At 39.1% G+C, this 25,107-nt stretch overlaps 1 protein-coding gene and 1 long non-coding RNA gene across 4 annotated transcripts; both read left to right on the top strand.

Moving 5' to 3' along the window:
* Positions 1-393: 393 nt before the first annotated feature.
* Positions 394-13,760, top strand: IL20RA (interleukin 20 receptor subunit alpha). Of its 3 annotated transcripts, none has more exons than XM_026089240.1 (7): positions 394-797; positions 4,647-4,762; positions 6,678-6,856; positions 7,534-7,709; positions 9,254-9,398; positions 9,958-10,097; positions 12,350-13,760. In XM_026089240.1, exons 2-7 carry the CDS (start codon positions 4,710-4,712, stop codon positions 13,289-13,291), a joined length of 1,635 nt encoding a protein of 544 aa, XP_025945025.1. In that variant the 5' UTR covers positions 394-797; positions 4,647-4,709; the 3' UTR covers positions 13,292-13,760. The 3 variants fall into 3 exon arrangements, with proteins under 3 accessions (XP_025945025.1, XP_025945026.1, XP_025945024.1); XM_026089241.1 differs by having other exon boundaries at positions 4,647-4,776; positions 10,036-10,097; XM_026089239.1 differs by having other exon boundaries at positions 4,647-4,776.
* Positions 13,761-18,754: 4,994 nt separating this feature from the next.
* LOC112977194 lies at positions 18,755-22,972 on the top strand. Its single transcript, XR_003257352.1, has 3 exons — positions 18,755-19,162; positions 19,913-20,031; positions 22,706-22,972. It is a non-coding gene; the product is annotated as an uncharacterized LOC112977194 (long non-coding RNA).
* The last annotated feature ends 2,135 nt before the right edge of the window (positions 22,973-25,107 follow it).

Below are 25,107 nucleotides of genomic sequence, written 5' to 3'. Positions count from 1 at the left end.
GATAGTTATATCATGGAGATTATATGCATTTGTATTTTTATATATGTGTGCGGATGTATGCAGAAAGATATTGCTGTAATCAAAACTGTTTTGAGGACTGACTTAAGCAAAGCACGTATACGGCACTGAGCTCTATGCAATTATAACTGACCACGTTTTTAAACCAAACAGGCTCTTTCATAAAGAGTAGATGAGGCAGCTGCAAAGCAGTCTTTTACCCATGTGAATAAGCTTACTGACGTCAGTGGGGTTTGTTTGCTCACATGTTAAGGTGGTTTTAGGCTAAGTCTCATCTGTTTTGTAAAGCCTTGCAATTGCTTATTCTAAGATCAGGGCTTGGCTGTTCATTGTGATGATCAAGTTTACAAACCTATATTATTACTTTCTTTCCAGTTCAGGTGTGCAAAGAGTCATGGAGATGTAAAGAACGATATTGCTCAAGGTTTGATTTACAGTGCTTCAAAAGACAGTAATAAGGGCTCCAGATTTCTCCGTGCAAGAAATAAATTAAGGAAGTGACTTCATTATACTGGAAAGTGATGACAGCCATTGCAGACACTGCCTATGAGACAGACCGAACCTAGCAAAGCCAAGCGTATGACTGACTTCTGCTGTCATGTAGGCCAGGGTAAACTGAAAATACTCTGTGACATCCATGACATTAATCCTGGTTAATGGAGGGAAATAGAATCAGAATAATATTGGATATATTGTGTTTAAAGACAAGATACTGACATAAGCAAGCAAATGCACATACTTCTGCACTAATTGGTGACCTTGGAACATACATGCTACATGTAAGTTTTATTTTCTGTGCATGTCTCCAGATTCTGTTGAGCATTATATACACACGAAGGAGTTTATGCTTAACTCTTCTTAGAAATAAGCGAATTGCGGTAGTTTTATTCCTGTTTTACAGATGAATAATTGAAGAATAAAAGAATTACATGGTTTCTTCTAAGGGCAAACAGAAATCTTTAGTAAACGGGCAAGACCAAAAAATAGAAACCAAATCTCTGCTTTTAAAGTTAATGGAAAGTTAACGGTCTCAGTCCCTCTGTCTTCCAAGTCACACTGAACTCAGGGCAGATAGGAGCAAACTTAGTGTTGTAATGCTTTAGATCTTGAAAAGATACGGTTCTGTGGGTTTTGTTTGCTGAGATTGGCTCATCTGCTGTAGTCAATGTTTCTGTTTTGAAACTTCATTTACCACATCAGAAACCACACGGGGGGGGGGGGGAATTAAAAAAAAATCAACAAAAATACCTTTGTATGCTACTAGTTTAAAAAATATTAAAATATAATAAATACATAACTCCTTCTACTTTAAGGAAGCTTATAAATATGCTCAAGAAATATAAATGTGTTTATGCAGGGATGGACAAATGTCAAAAAGTACAGGCAAACAAAAACCATTCAGAAAACCAATGAAGTAATTTCCCTTGTCTGTGATAAGTTGGCCACTTCCATCCAGTTCAATTCAGTGACTGTGTATTAGCCTGATAAGCAGTACAGATTTTTAAAACTGTTTTTAAGATAAAGGTCTGAAAAGTGAGCTTAGGGATGTTTTTAGCTCTCCTCTACCTGACTAAGCAGTGCCCCTGTCAAATATATTACTACATAGTGGAAAGCCAGATTTATCAATATTAGTCTAAGAAGTCCTATCGAAGGTGGGGGCAAAAGTGACCTTAAGAGGTCATCCAGTCCATCTCCTTACCCCTAACAGAATCAACTAAGTTAGTATCATTCCTGGCAGATGTTTCTCTAATCTGCCCTTCAAAACCTCCATCAGCTCTCTCAGATAATTTATTCTCACATGTCACTCCCTTTCCCATAAGGCATGTTTTCTAATGCTGCTGTTCTTCCTGAAACTGAAGTCCATTCCCTTTTCCTTATTCATGGAGGACAGATTATTCTTGTCATATAAAGACCTATTACATTTCCTCCCCACCCCCTTCAGGACAAGGTGCATCTCTGATAACTTTAGCTGCCTAAGAAGCAGACATAAGGCTAATTGGCTTGACTGTGATTTCTACTGGAAGGAGAGAGACACATCCAGTTTGTTCCATCCTAACTAGGGAGATGAATCAGCCTACGGGAGTGGTTAACTTCCTTTGCTGTTTGTGACTAGTGTAAACTAGATGCCTCATTCACAGGGAGCCCAGGTTACTGGAGACAGATCTCCTGCTCATCTGCTGCTGTATGAGGGTTGGGATTTTTTTAATCTTTCCTCCAAAGGGTTTTGGACCTTTCAGTATACACTGTATTCTCCTCTGGGCTCGATTGTATTCTTAACTCTTTCTTTGTCAGGCTTTTTAGTTTTTCCTCATTGTTTTCTGATGAGAAGCCTTTCATGGCTTTGACTCCCAGCAATCTGAGAAAATACCTACATTGTATTTCCTCTTGTTTGGGCATTGCAACAGAAAGTTCCTTTGCATCTCAGTCCCTCCCTCTCTTTCTACACTGATTACCCACTTGCCTTTTTAAGGGCTTGGACAGGATTGTGGTGACTTCTAATTTTTTCATCTCTCATTCCTGGTTATTGATTGTATAGGTGATGAGTATCCTGTAGCCTCAGACACTTCAGTGCAAGGATACAGTACAGTGCCAAGAGTGAAATTGGATGCATGGATTTTTTGCAGTCCATGTTTTGGTTTGTTCTTCTTAGTGGCATGTACATTAGTGTTTTAGGAACTTCTCTGTTTTACTGAACATACCTTGCCAGTTTTCGGCTGTTTTGTTAGCTCTCTCAGGCAGCTTCATCTTTACATTTGGATTAGTTTCATTTAAAGCAGAGGAGTTGTAGAGGACATTTATTTGAGTGGAAAGTAAAACCCTCTATTTTCTAATCTCACTCTATATCTCACTTGGAGGCAAATGCTAGAGCAAAGGAGACTGGAAGCTTTCCTGGAGATCTTTTCCTGCTGCTTTCACATGCTCTGACATCCTGAAACATTTTAATAACCAAGCCTATAGTTTGAGCCCCTGCAAGGTGACAGTCACTCAACCTTTCTAAGTCCAGACATTCAAGGAAACAGGACTTGCTACATATTCTCTGGAAATAAGTAAGCTTGCCCTAAGGACTATACCTGATTTGAATTGTTTTCCAAATAGAAAAAAATCTGAAAATCACTGAATACCAGCTAAGTCCTAGAAATACAACTCCCTATACAGCTTAATGATATGAAGTTACAGATACAGACATATACCAGAGTTTTTGAACATTAATATATAGCTAGAAGCTTGAAAACCCCACAGTTCCACGAGACATTTTAAAGTAGCTGGTCTCCACAGAATTGCAAGGAGGTTGTTTTAACAAGTTTACTGAAGAGTGTGTTCAGTAAAAGCTTTTACTGTATGGTTCAAAGACAGTTAGAAGTCAGCAAGTTAATAAAAGACACCACTGTCCTGATTTACAGAAGCAATTATATGTTACATATACAGGAGAATGAGCACTTCAGTAATAGTGAAATACTCAATTAAAAATCTTAAGGACTGCTTAAAGAAGTAACAAAGGTCAAGGACTATTCATTCAGATCAGTTCCCACTGTTCATTGTAATGTTTTATTTCCCTCTTCCTGTTTCTTTTTGTTATCTTAAAGAAGAACTAGAACTGCATCCCTGGAGGAAGAGCTTAAAGGGTTTTGAAAAGTCCTGAAAGACCACAGATTCACTTTTTCTCTTCCCCATTAGGCTCTCTCTCATGGCCGTTCACAAGAAGCTCTTTCACAGCAGCGGCTGTTTCAGGGCTGACTCTTGGGGCTATTGATGGCTGCCAGCTCCCATCAGCACCATCTTCATGGCAGGAGGTGCTCAGTATTGAGTAGAGAACTTGGAGTTTGGGATTCTGTCCCTAGGCCCAAGGGCCTCCATTTTGCAAGCTATTTAGCCATATGAGCATCCCTATTCAATTTGTAATATTAGATGTGTGTATTAGTAACACATGGAACTGGGTTCTTAGACCCCAGACTTGTTTGCTTATTTATTTCAAAGGCTGGTGCAATGAACAATAATTCTGATGAGTGACCTAAGAGTAGGTATTCAATTTTGCCTTTCTGGAGAATAAATGTGGATGATAAATGATTTTAGGATTATTGTGATCGTCTAGTCAGATCTTCCAATGTGAAATTTTACTTCTGATTATAGAGCTGTGCTTGAACTAGACTCCCCATGTCTTTTTAAAGATATCTGGTTGGATTCATTTAATGCCCAGTGATGGACACTCAAATAGAACAAGAATGCTAGGGAAGCATCAAGGATATTGTACACTTTCGAGTCTTAAATTGTGCTGATACCCAGTTACCCTCAAAAGTTTTAAAATGTTTGTCTTACTTTCAGACTGAACTTATCTAGTTTTAGCTTCCAGTCCCCGGATAATTCCATGCCAATGTCCGTCATATAGAAAGGCCATTTTTGCTAGAAACAAAACACTCATCTACAGAGACCTTGGGACTGAACTAGTTAGGGACATTGTTTTGAACTAACTGAGTTTCCGTGGCCAACAACATTGTGCTTTTTGCAGAGGGGAAGGCAGCATTTAGCATTTTATTGCATGCTTAAAAATAAGTATATTTTTTCCTTAGTTGGAAGCATATGTAATTGCTGATTCTTAGTGTATGTTGTTCTTTTCTTTTATTCTTTCCCAGGAGAATTGTATTGTTCTTTGCCCAACCCTAGGAATGTCCATTTTGAATCTATAAACATGAAGAATGTCCTACACTGGTCAGCACCAGAAGGCACAGGAGATGGAGTACTCTACAAGGTGAAGTATTCAGTGTAAGTTGGCTTGTTGGTTTTATCCTTCAGTCATTTTTATTTTAGATTTTTTAAATAAAAAAAATCTTTATGCAAGATAGGGCTGGTAAAAAGTACAAGAAGGAAAACTAAAATGTGGGTTAGAAGATTTAAGCAATATGTTTTTTTAACTTCTGGTACTGCTTACTTCAAACCCAATTAAAAATATGTAAGGAGACTTTTTCTTTATGAAAGGAACATGGGATGCAACATGAAAGCTTTCAGACACATTCCTGAGAAATGAGACAAAGGAATGAAGAAGGATTGTGCTGTGGATTGGCTTCTCAGTTGCCTTATATATACATCTAAATGAATCTGGGGATGTAGTATTTAATGGAACATTAACAGCACCCGGTGTTTCACCGGTCTTTTCTAACAAATTCAACACCCACAGATCTCTTCTGATCCCACAGATTCCTCCTGTTTGGGAGTAAATCCACTGAAGTTATCAAGTATTGTAGAAATCAAAGTGAAGTGATCAGTCGGGCCCTTACATTTTAAATAGTTGCACCGAATGGTTGGTAGGATATCAAGGAATCTGAGTTAGGACCAGAATCCATTTTCTTTATTCGTACTGAGAGAGCACTTGGTTGTTCTGAAGGACAGTACATGGAGTTTAGCTTATAAAAAGGTGTAGTACTGTTGTTATCAAGGATATAATGCCCTCAGTCTTATTCTCTGCTATATACCCTTCCCTCAGTCTAGTAGTTTTTTCATGACACTAAAAACAATTTGAATCTCCAGAAGTTTCCTGTAACTTGTACTGGTTATGAAAAAATGCAAGGAGTTGCTTCTACAGCCAGAGACTGCACCCTCTTTTGCCTTGATCTTGCCCTCCTTACTGATAGAGGAGTGACATATTCCACCTTCCTGAAAAAAAGGAGGGGGGGATTGCTCAGTAACAATAGAATGAAGAATAATTGGACAGAAGGTAAAATACTCAGAGAGAGTTGGCTACACTGCCTCTGCAGGGTCAGCTGATCACAAGATTCTGTAGTGATAGTTACAGCCATCTTTTGCATTTTTGTATTCATATGACTACTTGCCTAGAAGAGCAAGGCCTGGAGCTAGGTGGAAAGTGCTGGTGAGTGATATTATTCTGGAAAAACATAGAAGCTGCCTTTTAATTAGCAGCCAAATAGGAATTATTTTCAGCACAATGTGAATTTGAGGAACAGGAGCTTCTGAGCAAAACCAGGCAGGAATTTTCCAGCAAACTCTTGATTTCTTCTAGTAGAATATGACAATTTGTCAGTAGTGAAGCATTGTAGGTAGCATGCATATGCCTCTGCTTCAACACGAAGGGTTTTGAAGTTTATTGTACCCCAGATGGAGTCTTTGTTTTGAGCAAAGAGAGAAGTAACAGCTTAAAAGTCAGAAATAAGTGGTCTCCTATACAGATATTTTGGAGACCCCTGAGCATCTGTCTCCACACACCAAACAGAGCCACTGGCCACTTTGACTAGTCAACTCTTGATAGAACTCTTTGACTTCATATAAACAGTCACCTGGAACAAAATGATAGCCAATAGACCCAACTCTCTTCTCCTGTGTATAGTTTAAACTAAAGATGTGGAGACTGAGCAGAGATCTCTGGTCTGTGCAGGCAACACAGGACTTACATTAGTATCTCTAGCATTCCAGTTAGTTCCCTATTGCCTCTTCTGGAGAGGGCTTTTTCTGATTTTTTTTTTTAATTGAAAACTTGGGAAAATCTTGTGTTTTATCTCAGCTGGAGTTGGGAATTCTTTGAAATTGCAAATTTCTGCAGGGCAGGCGAACTGTTTTCTCAGCTCTAGTATCTATTTCTGTGTGTATCAGATGACTAATACATCATGGCGATGGTTTTTGTACAACTCCTTTCTCTTTCTTTTTCAATATAGATATGGTGTTGGCAAATGGATTAAAAAATCAGAATGCAGGAATATCAGTAGAACATGGTGTGACCTTTCCAGTGAAACATCTGACTATGAAGAACAATACTATGCGAGTGTTAAAGCCTTCCTACATGGAATGTGCTCTGACTGGATAGAGACTACACGATTCAACCCTCTCACAGATAGTAAGGAAAGCTAATCACAAAGCCAGATGCTTATAGCCTTGATTAATACTATGTGCCTAGCGTGCGTGTGCCTTCATAGTATATGATATTTTAATTTTAGCGAGAGGTTAGAATTTTTTGCTGTTGTTTGAGGTTTATGCTGTTGGCAGCAGTTGAAATGATCTTATTAGAATTTGAATATATATGTTAAATTCATATATTTGAAACTCTGTTACGTATACTGAATACTGTTTTATGCTTTGATAAACATTCAGTCAAGAAGGAAAAAATAGCTGTGGCCCATCCATTGTATAAAGAACTCTAATTTTAAAAAGGCCATATTAAACCAAGCAGTAATCATAGTCTATAGCACAATATCTCTCAGCTGTGCCAGATAATCCAGGAACACACTGGTAATTTAGCTTATTTTAGCAAACTGAGTTGCAAGGTTGTATATTCTACTAACTCATAGGAATTCCTAAGCAGAATTCCAAGTCAGCATTCATATTCTCAATGTAAGGTTTTCTTAGTTATCTGGAAAATAATTTTCTAATAATATAAATGAATTGTTCAAAGTCCTACTTAGACTCTCAAAAATACTACAAAAATGTAATATCAACCACTTTAAGAAACTTCTTAGTCAAATCAACGTGCCTCTGCTGCATGAAATGGCTTTATATAAATGCTTATTTTTCCAGCTAAAATTGATCCACCCATGGTAAGCGTATCTTCTACGGAGAAATCTATTTCAGTCATTCTAACTGCTCCTGAGAAATGGAAGAGAAATCCTGAGGGAGAATCCATATCTCTGGCTCAGGTATATCCTGGCCTGCAATACAATGTGTCTGTCCTCAACAAAAAAACAAAGAAACGGGTAAGCTTTGAAAAGGCTGTAGAGCTGTACCTATTAAATCCATGTTTTGTGCTTATTGGAATGTGCTTTGTCTGTAATAGAAATAATTGAAATAAGATTCATAGGATGATAGGAATTGTAGGATCATTCAGGTTGGAAGGGAGACCTCAGGCAGTCTCTACTCCAACCTCCTGCTCAAAGCAGGGTCAGCTCTGAGCTCAAACCAGCTCACCTTAGGACTTTGTCAAGTTGGGTCTTCAAAACCTCCAAGGATGGGAACTGCACAACCTGTTCCACTGCTTGACTGTCCTCATGGGGAAAAAGTGTTTCCTTGCATCCAGTCTGAACTTCCTGTTTCAGCCTTTGCCCCTTGTTTCTCATCCTCCTTCCATTGAGCACTGTGAAGATCCTGGCTCCATGTTTTTGATGACCTCCCTGTAGGTCTTAGGGGGCTGCTGTGAGATTCCCACCCACAGCCATTTCTTCTCCAGTCTGAACAAGCCCCAATCCCTCAGCCTCTTCTCACTGGGCAAGTGCTCCAGCCCCTGGTCATCTTGGTGGCCCTCTGCTAAATCCACAGCAGTTTGTCCATAACCTTCTATATTGGGGGGCCCAAAACCGGATGCAGTACTCTAGATGTGATCTAATGAGTGCCAAGTAAAGCAGGTTGATCCCTTATCTGCTGGCTCTTATGTTAATACAGCCCAGGATGCTGTTTGCTGCCAGGACACACTGCCGGCTCATAAACAGCATGGTGCCTGCCCCCAGGTCCTCTTCAGCAGAACTGCTCCCCAGCTGGTCAGTCTGGTGGCAGTACTCGCAGGACATCACTGCAAACTGCATCCTTTACCACTGCACCTGAATGTCTTCATTCATCTGTCTCTTCAAATTTACATTCCATATCAAGGAGTAGTTTCCAGCATAAACATTGGAAATGAGGAAGAATTCGGTGATCAGATTCAAGAACATTCTTCTGTTCCTGTCCCCCAAACACACACTCTGAATTGAAAAGAAACAGAATCTTTACACCAAAAAGATCCCCTTCTGTCAAAGGGGATTTTAAATGCCAAGATTAGCAATTAGAAGTGTACAAAAGGTTTTAAGTTTTTTGTTTTGTTTTAAATAAAGATGTTTGACATAGAGCAATTACTTTGGACTCCAAGGTCTGTATAGCTATACCCATTATCCTAAGGCTTCTGTCTTTACCAGTGCCTTTTATTGGTCTAGGCTTCAGCAGGGAGTTGAAGTAATGCTTTATCTTTACTACATCAGCATGAGTATGTGGGCTAGTGATGGCCCATGGTTCTCCTTCATGGAAAGCATGAAATTGTTTAGTAGCGGTAGCAGAATGATTGAATGGAAGATAAAATATTCAAAGGGGATGTGACCTAATAAATAACTTGAATTTTGATTGCATTCAGAAAAAAAGATGCAGCTGGCAGTTCTTGCAGTATCATTATACTTCCAGAAAAATTATGTGCTTGTGATGCATTTTGTTTATAAAAATTCTTTATCTTTCTGTGAAGTGAGGAGTTAAAGGGAAGAATCTTTCTTATGTCTTCTAGTGGTGGTTCTCTGTCAGCAACAACACCTTGGTTGTGCCCTGGTTAGAACCTGGAACAGCCTATTGTGTCAGCGCACAGATACATGTCACCACGCCACTTTTAAACAGTGGGTTTTCCAAAGAATATTGCATTGCTACTTTGAAAGGTATGTGTAGGCTTGCAAATTATGGAAATAAGATCCAACTTTGAAAAAGTCATGGTGACTGAGTTTGAAAGTTCTTAATGTGCCCATTCTGAGACTGAAAAGCTAATATTGTTTCCTCCCCTCTCTGCATTTGGACTGATGAAAAAAAGTCCTTCACTTGAAAAAATATCTTCTAGTCAGTAGGCCCTAGCTATGACAGTACCTCTGAAGAAAAAGATCTGGGTTCTTTAAGTCTTAGTGAATGGAGAATATTTCTCTTCCCCAGCATGAGGTTTGAGAGTGGCAGAGCTGGGTCATTTGGAGTGGGGAGAAGTTAGGAACAGGAGAGTCTGAGAGATGGAGTTAAGAGAGTTGTTACTTCTTTTTAGAATTATAGTAATAAAAATTTGTCCTCGCTCAAATGTCAGCATTTTAATTGCCTGCAAATTCCTTGTTTATCTAAACATTTGCATCCCACAGCTAAAAAGCAATGTGATGAATACATATATTACTATGTGAATATATTAAAAGTTACTACATTAATGGGTAAATAAATTTAAAATTTTGGTTTTTTTAACAGATAAAACAGCAGATCAGACTATAACAATCCTATTTGGATATGTTCTGCCTGTCATTCTGGTTGTCCTTTTTATTTCAGTGGCATGCTATTGTGTGCACAGGTATATTCATGTCAGCAAACAAAAACATCCAACAAACCTGGTAAGTGTTCTGTGTTGCTGATGATGTTGCCAACCTTGGCACTCGCAGTAGAGCTGTGTGTTCTCTGGGGCTCTGAGTCAGCTGGGAGGAAACCATAGATAGCACAAAGGTTGAACATTGTGCACAAATAAAAGATAAAAGTTGTAATTGCCACTCAAATCAAGAAAGGAGCATCACATGAGAGATGTTAAATACAAGAAAAACAGAGGAGTAACTCAACTGTAACTCAGTTAGCAACTGTCTCTAATAGGAATACCGCTTGTATTCCTAAAGAGATGACCAGAGCTGGCAAGGATCAGAACAGAACTGTTCCCATGAGAAGAGTCATTGCTGTAGGCAAGGTCTGAGGTGCACTGAAGCAAGTTCCATGAGGAAGTCAGCACTCTCTAAATTTACCCAGGAAAAAGCACAGGAGAGATTCAATGAACACAAATTATTAATGGTTGAATTTAGAAACAAAAAGGAAGATAATTAAGGAGTGCAGAAGCACCAGACCAAATCAGATACTGATGTTTCCTTGGGCTATTACTATGTATTACCAGATTTGGCCATTTAATTATCTTTGTGAAGGTTCTAGCATATGTGCATCGTGCAGATTATTTAATTTGGATTTCGAGAATACTTTGAAATACTGCACACTATTTCCTAGACCCAAAAATGTACCAGCAAACACATTCTGTTATTTAGACAGTCCAAAGACAATTTCTATATAAAAATGTTCATAAGTCTTTTTAGAGCTGTTCTGTAAAGTTCATTAAGTTTATCTTCTAGAAAGACAAATGGAGTCTAAGAAATGTTGTTTCCAGCCCATTAGCCCAGCAGAACTTTCTCACAGCTATCTCTAAACACATTGCTCAAGCACAAACTTAATCCAGTCTGCATGACAGTGTGGGACGGGAGATGTAAGGGAGTTGCTTTTAACATGCTGCTCTATCTGAAAAAAATCCACAGAAGTGCAGAGGTGATAGGAGAAATGTTCATTAAGGACTGAATACTTCATGGACAGTGTAGAAGCAAGGAGTAGAGCAGCTACCGCTGCACTGTGTTCAGATGCGGACTGAGATATTTTCTGCACCTGACAAGGAGCCAGCTTTATACTGGGGCACAGCGGATGGTAGGGGGAGATGGCACAGTCTCCCTTTGAGAGCTAGCAGGGCAGAGGTCTTTAAGTAGCCTTTTATCTTCTCTGACTATAGTGAAAGACTCCCACTCAACAGCAGAATAAATTCCAAGAGTCTTTTCTCTTATAAATGTATTATCAATATGGGTTTTCTTATGTCCGTTGAGCTTTTTTTRTGACCACCTTAAAAGCTTCAGTTTTATTTCTCAACTGCTGGATTTAAGTAACAAATTAATAGAAATCTGATATTTCAATGATGGTCACTTTTTTCCCAACCTGCAAACTATTCCACATGACTAGCCCCTGTGGCCAAGGGTAAGTGGAATAAGCAAGTTGTTTTGGTCCAGCATTTCAGACCTGGGAGGGCTTTCAGGCTACTTGGTATATAGATTTGTGGTCTTAGTATTCCATTCAAGCTTGAAAATATTTAAGTGCAGCTTCTGGTTGTTGTTTGTTTATTGTATTTTATTTTAGTAACTGCTCATACAATATTTATTTCTGTCAGAAATATTATTTATTTCAGAGAGATTCCTATTGTTTAACTAGGTAATTTATCCCAGAGTCACAAATGCAGCCTGTGACAGAATCCACAATGCAGGCTTCATACACTGCATTTCAACCTTCATGTATAGCTTCCTCTTTGAAAGGAAACCTGTTATTATTTAATCCTGTGTGAGCTATACCTTAACACGGTAGCTGATTCTGTGCTTGTGCGATGTGGTTTCGACTACATTTGCTCTTCACTGGTTAAATAGAATGGAATAGATGCTGTAATCTGTGACCCAAGGAAAACGCTGATGTTTTCTCTGAAGACACTTGAGTTTGTGCTGGTGGAAACATACACAGAATTTGACAAAATTGTTCTAACTATTATTTTGACATGGGGAAGGTGAGAAAAGGGAAATTAGAGCTGGTCATAATATGTTTTTACTTATGACAGAATAAAAAAAGTGGAGCACATTGACACTCCTGGAGGTATAGATGAGGAACTTCCTTTTCCCCTAAATTGAAATATTGACTGTTAAAAAAGTATAACCCAGCCTTATATTTTAAAAATAGATAACAGTATAAGAAGCAGCAAGATGGTATTTGTATTATGCTTTGTTCAAATCAAAATATTTTTGCTTTCCAGGTATGGCACTATACTGATAAATGCAAGGAAAGGGTTTTTATACCTTGTGAAAAAATAGTGGTCAACCTTATCACTATTAATGTGGATGAGTACAAGCCATCTCGGGAATCCATTCATCTGTCAGAAGGGAAAAGTCCCCGTTATTATACTGTTTACAATGGCACTGAAGGGAAGAATTTGCCTCCAAAAGAAGTGCTGGAAACAAAACAGTTGCTTGATATTTCACATGAAGTGGATGTTTTCTCAAAAGGGGACCAAACGAGGAACTGGCCATCTTATGGCCAGGCTGGAACTAAGAATTCTTTGAGCCAAAAAAATGAAGGGAATATAGAGTATGAACTTGATGTAAGGGCTGAAGACTTCAGTCCCACTCAGAAACTAATGGAACTCCGTTTGAAAGAGAAGTCTTCTGCCCCTAGGGAACTGCTAGGTGAGCCACACTTGGTGGGGGGCTTGGATAATATTACAGTAGGGCAGCCATATTGCCCTCAACTTGAGGTGAGGGCAGCAGATCCTTGTTTGGGACAGAAATTAGAGGAACTTAATTTGAAGATGGTTCCTCCAGCAGATACATTGCTGGGTGAGGCAAGTATCAATTTGGTGGACCTGGGTACTGAAAAATCTGGGCAGACATCCTGTCCTCCGCTGGAAACAATAGCACAGAGCCTCCAGGATCCAGCTGCAAAGGACCCGGAGAAAGAGAATGAACAGACCATATTAGTAGATTGGGATCCTCACACTGGAAGACTATACATTCCTACTTTGTTCAGTGTTGAAAATGAGGCATGTGAAGCTGTATTTCAGTGTGATGATCCTGACAAAGAGGGAATTTTGTCCAGGCTGTATGAGAAACAGGTATCTGATGAAGCATCAGAGGACCGAGAAATGTACCTTCTGCAATTCAAGGAACAATGGGAACTGCATGTAAAAATGGAAGACTGAACAGTAATTTTCCAAAATGTTATAAAATGCAAAATCTTGTTGCACTGTCAGAGAGAATGATGGACTCAGTGGAGCAAATGCATCTTAATGTATTGAAATTTTTAGAACTGTCACACTGAGCTTGAGATACAGCTTCTTCACCCTGATCTCCATCCACCCTTATGCTCTCCCACCCTACACACACAGTCCTGATCTTATCTTACAACATTGTCTCAATTGTCAGTTGAACAACTTATTCAAGATACGTTATTTGTAACAATTTCTAGCCATCTTATAACTGATTTCAACTCCCATCAAAAACCTCCCAGGTAAAATACAATGGTTATGAAATGCTTTTTTTAAAAAAAATTATTTTTACAGAAAACAGTCTTAGGATTTTCATGGTGTAATTCTTACCCAAACAAACTACTTGTGTTTGAAAACAGTTATTTTTAGTAAATAAAAATAAATAAAAGCTTTTTCTCTCTGAGCTCTCTGAGCACATAATAAAGCAATAAAACCAGGTTTGGAACAGAAGGGAACATAGAATATCTTCTGCCCCAAAGATTCTTATAGCCATGTGATGTTTCACTGGGATATTTGTTGTTTCACCTATCTTGACCTTATGTAGTCCTTTCTAGGTCTCACTCCTGCCACTTGTAATGGTTAAAACTGACTTTTGTGGAAGCTAACACATTCCACTCTTCATTTTATTTCTGTTGTATAAGCGTTCTTTTACTTAATGAAGTTATCATTTATTACTCTTTGCAGATTCATCTGAGCTGTGGGGTCCCTTCTGTACTACCCAGATACATGGTCAGCAAAGGCTCAACAGATGTAGGGGAGAAGAAAGCAAGCATTAGTCATGTTTTAACTGAGGGAAAATGTGGCACAGAGGGATTGAGTGATTACCCCTCCCCTCCCCCAAAAAAAGCTTACTAGATGGAATTTGTCTCACTCAAATTTAGACATTAGCAATATGGCATCTATTTCACAGGGAGATAACTCATGCCCTGCTAGTGCCTGTTTCTCTCCATTAACTTTAAAGACAGGCTAGCATGACTAACTCAGATGGAGAACTCTGCCCTAGAGACGCCTCTGTSCCTTCAGGCACATCCCACCTACCATGACAGACCCAGAAAGTTTACCCATAAATGTTCTTTCTTTTCTTACTTGATGTCCTCACCAGGGCATTCAGTACAAGTTCATGCTTTCCACAAGTCCTGTGATACTTATTCAGGATAGTAAAATTACAGGATATTCTAGAAAATACTAAGGCAGGTGATATTTTTTCTTTCAAAACCTACCTGTCACTTTTCTACTTCATGTACTTAATGGACTTTTTTTTTTTAAACACCAAAAAAAAATCACAGTAATGATTTGGTTTTGAAGAGAAGACCAAAAAAAAGCCAAACCCCTTTCTATGCTATCTTTACCAGTATTTTTTCTCTCAGGTAGTGTTTTTGATGCATGGCCTTGGCATTTTCTGTAACTATTCATCCTCTAAAATACTTTACTCATAGTCATAGACTTTAAAAACAGAAATGGCAGTCAAATGTTTCTTTAATGACAACTCTTTATCTAATGGAAAAATGTTCTCAGTTGTCTTATTATAAAGATATAGATGATGTAACAATGTTACAACTAAACACATCAATGCAGGTGTGCACTGGGCAGTTCAGGAGGGTTGGAGAGGGTCACCTGAGCAGATGTGAACATGGCATAATTACTCTGATTATAGACTGGCCTCACTCAGGCCATTCAAAACCATTCCCAACATTTCCTAATGATTTCTAACTCACATCTCCATGCATACAGTTTCCTAAGTATCTTTTGCAACCACTGGGCTCTAACCCATTGGTAGGACACAATTTTTTTTTTCTTTGTAGTTCATAGAATTTCATCCAGTTACTCCTGCCCTAAGGTCAATCATTTGTGTTTAGTGTTCATCTTCCAGAATGGAAGGATAAGGATGCTCCAGTTCCCGTAGTAGTTTGGTCCATCCTCCCTTCAGAAGGAATGTATGGCTTGTTTTTGATTTGTATTTTATCTGGCCTTATTTGCCAGTTACTGGTCCCAACTGCATCTTTTCTGTTAGATAAACAAGCCTCTCCCACCCATCTCATCTGGTTACTACCTATAAGGACACTTATGTACCATAATCAAGTCATTGCTGTGCAAAATTTGAAATCTTGGCAATTAAATTATAGAATATGTCTTTCAATTCTTGGGTCATTATAATGGCCTTTCTCTAATCCCTTTTTAAAAACAACTTTTCAGTTACAATTAAATCGCATAGCTTTTATTTCCTCTCGTATGCTTGAAACGGTATTGCCTTCCTAGCTAACATTACATTTGATCAGGGTACAGGATATGGAGATTCTTGCCATCATTGGTGCATTTCCTTTTTAAGTTTATGTTTTGACAGTACGAGTTGATTTTTGGACCAACTTATTTGTAATAGAAATTTGCAGCACCTTCAATGTTGCTTCCTTTTAGACTAAATTTTAATCGAATTCAGAACTGATACTATATTAAGCAAACAGCTCCACTTCATAGTTATGAGATACACTTTGAAGGTGTTCTCAGGATACTCACAGCAAAAACATTGAAAAATAAAGCAAATGAAACTAATTACTTTTTATATGCAAAAGAATTTTTCAGGCTAGCTAGTCGAGTTCTGGAATTGATTTGGCAGAAAACAAAGCTGTACCAATTTTCATCAATATAATATCAGTAAATTTGTGGGTGGCATTTTAATATCCTCAAAGATACTCATATTTTGCCTTAAAATCTTCTAATTATATTAATGAAATCAAACTTGTCAGGCATGGTACTTTTCAGCAAGCCAAACAACCATCAAGAAACAAAATACTTCCACATAAAATTGTAATTCTACATACAAGATTTCAGACAACATGCAACTAGTAATTATATGGAAGATCCAAGCAATAAGAGAAAGGACATGTTTGAATCTTAGTCTTTATTACACTTTATTAAACTTTGGTTAACAACATTTAAATGACAATGCAGCCAAAAGCAAGGTGATATATCTAGGTGCAAAAACTACAGGCTGTACTCAAACATAAGGCTACTCGTAGCCTAGAAATCAATGATTTTGAAACTGATGTAGGAGATTAATAGTGCTAAACAGCAGTATGTTGAGGACAGAGAGACGTTTATTTCTTGACTGTATAGGCAATGAAAATAGAACTTTAACTCTGTCTGCAGGACTGATGTGACCACTACTGGAAAAATATGATCATGTCTACAAAATCAGTAAAGCCATGAGAATAGGTGACAAGTAATACTATAAAAGGTTAGGGCAATGCTCTTCTGAGCTTGAAAAACAGGAAGCCTAGCTATCAAATTGAGATCTAATAATGATGAAACTGATAGCTAGGTGTGGGCACACGTCATTTTGGAAGAGGAACTATAATTTGTAAGTGTGGTTAGCTGCCTACAACTTAGAGAGAGTGATGGGGTTCTCAAAGGAGTGTACGAAACAGGCATCTGAGCACAGGATACCTGTGGTCTGACTTACAGCAGCCCCGGAAAGATTATTGCACAATAAGAATGTGCAGATGGAAAAGTCTAAATATGGCATGTGAAAATACAGTTTGAGCTGTGTGCATGGCATCAATATGGATTGCAGTCTGAGAACTCACTCTGTGTGTGAAGTTAACCAGTTGAGGAATGCATGATAACTACATAATACAAGATGCAGGATAACATATAATATCAAGCATAGGGAAATGATCAGATTGTTATACAGAAAACCAAATTATACAGCCATCAAATGCAAGCAGCTGGATTGTCTGGTCTTCACTGGACATTGGTCACCTCAGCAGGGGAATGTTTCTTTCTTGCTATACTGGAACAATAAGGAACAGGAATGGCTGGACAAGGCTGAGATGAGTGTATTTTCTGCAAAAAGTGGGATCAGAAAGAATTTGTGGAGCAGCCAGCTAGGGGTAGTAGGTAAGCAGGTGCACTTTGGAGATACCGCAGTGCATTAGCATCTATGACGTTCCAGTAATTTGCAACGTACTGTAGTGCAGCAGTTAGGAGAAGAGACAGACCCTGCAAAGAGTAGCTAATACCATTAATCTGCCAGCACAGCTCCTCCTATGGCTATTAAGGCCCCGCAAGAGCTCTGAAAAGCACTCTCAGGGCCTGGAAAATTCACAGTATGAAAATGAGGTCCTGAGCAAGGAAATACTTAAAATTATGTTATCAGTCAACATGCTTAACTTCGACTGATTTCAAATTAAACCTATGTTTAAGCACTTTCCTGAAGAGGGATGGATTCCTGAATTTGAGACTGACAAAATCCATCAAGTTTATCAAGAGGAAGTTAAGTCATGACTTTTCTTAAGGCCTATCCTGCAAATACACGCTTAATCAAACCAAATGATTGGAAGATGAAGCAACAGAAGCTTAAAATAGAACTGCAGTTCTAACAGTTTGATTTTTTTTTTAGAACAAGAACAATTGACTATTTATTAAGGGTTGTGAAAATTCTCCAGTGCCTGTAGGTCTTTAAAACAGGCTATCTTTTTTCAACAATAATGCTAACAGACAGGCCATATTCAGCCTGGAGTATGCTGAATGGTAGAATGATGCTGATATTCTATCAAGTCTTAAAATTGATTAATCCAATTTTTCTTTTTTTCCTTTAAATAAGAAATGTTGATTCATCTATACAGTGAAGCTAGAAAACAGTTATTATTAACATCATTTTTTTAACACAGTTGCAGGTTTCTGTCTGATGTGATTCACTCTTGCAAGTCAAAGATTTAAAATCATTCAGCTATTTCCAATTGTCCATTCAAAGTATCAGTGTTCTGCAGAAAAGGAGACAGATTTTACTGTTTTGGTTTTGCATATAGGTTTCAAGCTTCATCAGCCCAGGATCACATAGCAGTAAGTGTGGGAAGTCATTTTCATGTTTAGTGTCACCTAGAAACCGTAAAGATTTTGGTAATTTGTACATGCAATAATACTTACCTGTTTCCTTAATTTCTCACTCTTTTTTCTTCCTTTCTGATACCAAAAAAAAAAAGGGAACAAAAGGTAAAGACCTCAGTTTTTTAAAACCTCCAGAATCAGTTTAGCTGATACAGATTTTCTTGGACTAAGTCAGGTTTTAAGAAGACTTGCTCCTTAGTACCATATAGCTATGAAAACCTTGGGTAAGGAATGGAGAACAAAAGCTTGCTGAGACAAGGTACAGTATTCCACTAGCTCTTCTTCAGCTCTCTGCTTTTCTATCCACTCTGCTGGAGAAACTATATTCTACATTACTGTAATGTTTTTCTAGAGGCCGCAGTCCAGAATTAGCTGCCCAGTTGCTCTCTGGCTGCCCAAAGTGTTCCCACTGTGAACACCCACTGCTGCTCTTTGCAGCACTGTGAACTCTATGCAGGCTGAAACCCTCCGAAAGGGAAAATTTGTAATTCTGTACCACTTCCAAGACATCCTCCTAGATCTGGCTCTGTCCAAGGCCTTACTTATTTCCTCATCAAAGTTACAAAAATGTATTCATTGATGTAGAAAGATAGCACACTGCTCCTGTTGTCTGACCACAGCTTCAGAAAATGTCTGCTAGCACGTGCAATTGCTGCAGTGACTCCCATAGTGCCAGAAAGCAGTCTCATGTCACAGTAACTTGTGCAGGTACTGGCTTTAGCAGCAGCAGCCTGTGTCATAAACATGAATCGTCAGTTCTGCCTTCCAAAAATCAGAATCAAGAAACAAGGTGTCCCGGCTGTCAACACCAAGTTGGTTCTGACAACAGTGTGGCTCAACGTCAATGCAGAAAACTGCTTCGCGTTTCTGAATTCTCAGTGATCGTTTCAGCAGGCATGGAAGTGGAAGTGGAAGAAAGTGGTAAGCAGGACCCCATATTGAAATCAGTAGGGAACTCTGAAGAAAAAAATCTGGACTCTTTCGGTATGAGAAAGATCATAAGATTTAAGCATTCTTGATTATTATGGATTAGGAAAGTTAACATTTAAATATAGCACTTGTGTCTTAATTTTGGGCCTTGATTTTTATTTCTGTTCATATTCCAGGCCCTCTAAGTATTTTACAGTCATTAAATATTATGAAAGAGAAGTTACTATCCTAGTTTTACAGACGGTGAAACCAACACACGGAAAGGTTAAAATGGCTTGAAACCCATCACACAGTAAGTGTGGGGAGCAGAGCAAGAGAGGTCAAAACAGATCCCCCCCCTTCCCCAGTGCCATGCACTAATCACTAGGGTCATAGTTTCCCTCACCAGTATGTTGCCATAGTAAAGATTACTCTTGAGCTGTTGGAAATATAAGGGCTGTACACATACCTACTTTGGTTTGAATTAAAAAGTGAAATTCTGAGGAAAATGTGAACTAACTGCAGAGTCCAGGGATGACCAAGGCAAGGTCAGCAAGGCCAGTCTAGGAAAACTACCACCTAGGGAAGACAAGATTACAAGCCATGACATACAGCCATCCTGATGTGGCTTAAATCTCAGCTGGGCTGACTGGGGCAGCTCCGTATTGCCCCCATGCTGGGCCATTATGTCATTAATGCTGACATTACACTGTTTTCCTCAGTTTGTTTGGTTTTTTTGTAACATTGTTTTCTTCCAACAAGGATGATAGACCACTGGAATAGGTAGCCTGGGAAGAGGCAATACTCCGTAAGAATTAAGAACAACTAGAGAAATATCAGTTGGAGTGGTTTAGATACAGTTGATCTTGCCATGGAACAAGGTAAGAATTAAATGAACTTCTAGTCCTGTTTTCTATCAGTGAACATTGCCAGCCAACGCTACTCTATAGCAAGTTGCATCAGCCCAAACAGCAAAGAAAAATCCCACTATGAAGTCAGGCTATCAGTGGGGCTGCTTATACACGTCCTTCCCTCTTTGCCTATTAAGACGAGGCAAGGGATGGGGGGAATGGCATTTCTGTTGCAAACCCCTTGTCTGGTGCTGAGATGGGGCCTTCTCCACCTCGGTTCAGGCATCTCTGTCATGTCCTTCACTACATGTGCCACTTGCAGGCTTCTGTTTCTTTAAGCTCTGAATAACCATCGCATACTTAGCTTAGTACGTTTCCTGAATAAGCTCTGCTCTGCAAGTTCTCATGAAACAAATTATCTCACCAACATTCTAGTTGAAAAATATTGGATTTTTATTTATTTCTAAGTGTGATTAATTATTCTCTGCTCAAAATAAGCAGTTGAGTATTTCTGTACATTCATTTCTCTTTCTGTGTCTGTGAAATGATATTACTTAGACCACCTCCTTCCCCTTGTAAGCAACATTAGATCACAGGGACTCAGTTTGTGCAACATAATTCAGAGAGCTGTTTACTGCTCTCCCACTGGACTTAAAAACAGTGTGCTCTGTTTCCTCCTAAACTAATTTAAACATCCCAAAATAATTGTCCATCTAAGCTGAGTGCTTGTGTTTTCCTTTGTTGTCACAGAGACATTTTAACTCCTTAAGCAGCTAGCCACAGATTATATGGTTAAAAAGAAAGAAAACAAAATCCATTTTTATCATTAAATATGTTATAAAGACAAATTGTGAGAACTCTTGGGTTGAACCTTTCCCTAATATGCAGGATAGATCTTGCATAGCTTGCAGAATGATGGAAACAAATGTTTACTATTTGCCCAGCTCCATAAAGACATAACACAAATTTTGTTTAGTAAACTTCACAGAGCTTTCATAGTCAATCAATCAGAAATTTTAACCCCCACATATTTTTTAGCTATGGGAAAACATGGGTAGCACTCTTCTGCTGCTCAGTGCTATTCTCTTTCTTCTTCCTACATCCTTTGTTCCTGGGCCTTGTATTTTAAAACTGCAGCCAAAAAACAGACTGAGAGTAGGGCAACTAGTTATCAGTCAGAGTGGGTTACTGAGTAATAGTTCAGCGATAACCAGCAAACTTAATTTCAGGCAGTGCGGTTGGCTGGGATAAAGATGGTGTGTTTTGTCAAAGAGCAATGGCAAATCAATAGTAGAAGCTACTCAGGGGTTGTTTTCTTCTCTGCAGAATCAGGAATTTAATCATGATGGAGATGAGCAGCGAAGCCCTGTGCCTGCCTCAGGGCAATGGCAGGAGCTTTTTGCCCTGTTCTTTTTGGCAAGAACATCTTGCCACCTGGGAATAGGAGCGTCTGCATCCCAGTGTCAACCTACTGGGATTCTCAACATGCTATAATGAGAGTTTTGGGCAAAGGGCTCCAAATTAATTATAACTAGAAGTTTAGCCCCTGTGTCAAGATGTCACTTGAACAATTTCTATAAAGATTCCAAGCAAAGATACTTCTAGGGATGGAGATAGGAAATCTGACTCCCGCTCCTTTCCTTCAGTCTCTTGCTCTCTAAGGGACTTTCTCTATTGCAGCTGCTCACAAAAGACTTGCCAACAATGTCAACTGCTCTGCCAAGCCTCTGCACAAATGCTGGAGCCAGCAGTGAGCTCTCTATGATCCTTTTCTACTGAAGAAGAAGCTGAGGCTTGGCAGCAAACTGACCCCAGGATCTTTAAAGCACAAATGTGAGCATGAATCTAGAAAAAGAAAAACATCTTTGAACATGTCCTTTTATACTCCAAACCATCTACTATATTCATCTATTGACAGGTAGTTCACAATACATTTGGAGTACCTTACACCAGTAGTTAAACACCAGTTTACTGGCATTTGCATCCTTACTATATTTGCAACATCCTTAACTTCTCACTGCTGTCACAAATATTTCATCACAACCTTTTGAAACAATTTTATTTTCAGTTTATCGAAAACCCAGGTGTCAGAACTACCCAACCTCCCAACCATTGTCAAAACATTCCCAGGTCTCTATAAACACATTCCAGTCTAACACATTGAGGTGTTGAAAGATTATTGCCTTTTATCCAATTAGTAAACACAAACAATGTTTGCCAAAAATAAAAGACTCTTTCCATTATGACACCTAATAAAGTTCCCATAAACAGGTCTCTCAGGAGAGACCAGTTCCACCCCACTTACATTATTATCTTTAATGGAAACCTTTCTATAGTCAACACAAGTTTGTTCTAGGTCTGCTTCTAGAGAGAAATCAAAACCTTTTATTTTTTAAAATTCAGGATATGCTTCAAGAGTAAAAGATCAGGTTGTGTCCATACTGCTAATAAAAAGAGGCTAAGGAGCAATCCCTGATCCAAGACAAAGTGATACAGAGCAGCTAGTCCACTGCCTCCCTCTAGAACAGAACAGCTGTGTCACATTACATAGCAGCTGACCATGAGTCTAAATACTATATGCTCTATTTTTTCCATTCTTCTGGTACTGGTACTTCTTTATAGCAGTAGATGTTTTACCATGTTACTTACGCAATGTTATGTTTCCTCAAGTCCATTTATATTAACACCAGTTTTCCTTTCCTAGTTAACCTCAACAGAAATCTTGGCAAGACATTTTACTGCTTCCCCAGGATCCAATATGCATACCGCTCAACAGGGCAAGCAGGACTGCTGGATTGCCAGCTTCTCTCAAGGAGAGAAAGAGATCCATCATTTCTGCCACCTATCACCTTTCAACATCCCACCTATCACCTGTGCAGTGATCAGGTCGTGTTACTACTGGCTCCCATAATTTTAAGCGCCTGACAGAGATGAAATGTGTCTTTGAGGCTCCTGACTGATCCAAAGCCAAATATTCCAGTAAATTGCAATAATCAAAAATCCATTACGTGGATGACCAGTTGTGGCTTGTTTTCCCTTGCTTTTTACTATTATGTTTTGCATCAGGAAGTAGGCAGACCTGTTCCTCATAATTTTATTAGCATTTATCAGAAAGCTATCTGCTACAGTGAGGCCATCAGAGTCCCTGGTAAATACACATAAAGACCAAAACAAGCAACCTCAGTGAGACTAGGTTTGTAAATTTAGCTTATCATCTAACTTCTGGTCACTGTGACACTGGGCAGATGGCTAGATTTCTTCCAGTCTGATTTGATTACTACTTGTTTTTGTCTCTTCTGCAACAGAGCACATGAGAACCTATACTGAGATAGCTGGGAAGGACCTCAACCTAACAGTCTCACCAAGATAATTTTGTTGTTTGACTACCCAGGACTTTCTCCAAGGACATGTCAAAAGCCAGCGTGCTCAACTGAAATTCAGTTAAACTAAGTACCTGAACTAGGTAATCTGAATTTTACCTATTAAAAATAGAAAGCTCATAGCAACAAGCATGATAGAAATACCATCATGGACAAGTAGCTTAAATTAGAGATGGAAAGTTGTTGCAGCTAAGATCCAGGACTGGGATTTTGCTTTTAGGCCTTAGGCTTTAACAGACTTCATTAGGACAAACCAAATCATTTCTCTCCATTTCCTATTTCTGTCTCTGTGTTTATTATTTATAAAACTCCCCAAACTCCTCTCTGATTAGGTCTACCTAGTGCAAAACATGCGGAGACTCAGTTTCTGTCTCCTGCAGTTTTTACTGTATTGTTATTGTTTGTGATACACAGCAGAAAATACCTAGCATATGACAAAGCCTGCTTAGGAGCCTAAAATTAGGCTCTCAGCAGACACACCTCATACTGATTATTCTGAAAACACAAAGTGAAAACCATTCCCTGTCCCAGACATTTAGGCACTGTAACTGTCAGAGAGAGTTAACTTTCTTAAAATCAAACACATCAAAAGTCAGTAACAAACTCAGAAGTGAACCCTAAGTTCCCCAGTGCCCAAAGAAAAGTCTGTACATTAGCCCAAACCACATGGGTCATTCTGAAAAAAAGGAAGATAACCTAAAAATTGATTGTAGAAGAATGTTTCTGGTTGGAAATGTTCCCCATAAAGAAAAAGCAACAACAACAAAACAAAGCAGCAAAACTGTTCTTGGAAGATGGTGATGGAGCCCAGATCCATATAATGGTTCACTCCCACACATTTTTATGGACAGAGAAGGAAAATTCTCTGGCACCTGAGTGAGGTGTTTTGAGAGAAGACATGAAAGTCATCCCTGAGGTCTCCCTTCCCTATGGCCTTTGCTACTTTCGGCAGGGCACCACACTACCAATGACTCTGCTTGGATCATTAGCACAAACCTAAAGGGCACCTCAACTTCTCTCTGGGTCAGCAGGGCAGAACTGTCACGGCTCCTGGACAGTCACCACAAAATCGAGCTGTGTCCCTCATGAGCAGAAAAGCCCTGTGCCTCTCTCCTGTCAATACTTCCCTTCTGCTCAGATGCCAGTATAGATTAGCATCTTTTTAGGACATTTTTTTCTCCTTTCCCAAGTAATGTACTTCAAGTTTGGGGCAGGCATAAGGTCTGCTGTTTCTTCTTCCCTGGACTATTATCTCCTTGACAGACAGGTGTGTTTTGTGCTGTTTTGGGTTAGTGGCTCTAATTACTACATCACAGCTCTGGAGATGCACGAAAGCTGAGCAGATCAAACAGCCTTTTCACAGTGCAAAACCAGATTTGTGCCTGCCTACAATTTGAGTGCTCCGTGAATGGAGACTGAGTCGTCAAACCTGGATGCTGCTCACATCAGCCAGGGCAGACACCTTGCCATCACAACATATGTTGGAGTGATCTTTTCACACCCTGCCAAGCAGAAGTGCAAGGTGCACCTGGGCTGGGAGCACCCGGTGAGCTGCTGACTGTAATGGGTGTTCCTCCTTATGTCCCTTCACCAAAGCCCTGCATACCACAGCGTATCAGCAGCACAGCCAGAGCAGAATTGAAGACAACACAGGAGCATTGCCACTGGCAAGACAAGACAGCAACCAGGAGCCGCAGGGGAAATTCTTTGATTCATTCTGTAAACC

This window comes from Apteryx rowi, unplaced genomic scaffold (assembly GCF_003343035.1).
Source record: "Apteryx rowi isolate R43461 unplaced genomic scaffold, aptRow1 scaffold_803, whole genome shotgun sequence".
NCBI classification, from domain to species: domain Eukaryota; kingdom Metazoa; phylum Chordata; class Aves; order Apterygiformes; family Apterygidae; genus Apteryx; species Apteryx rowi.
This window is presented reverse-complemented; position numbering and strand designations above follow the sequence as displayed.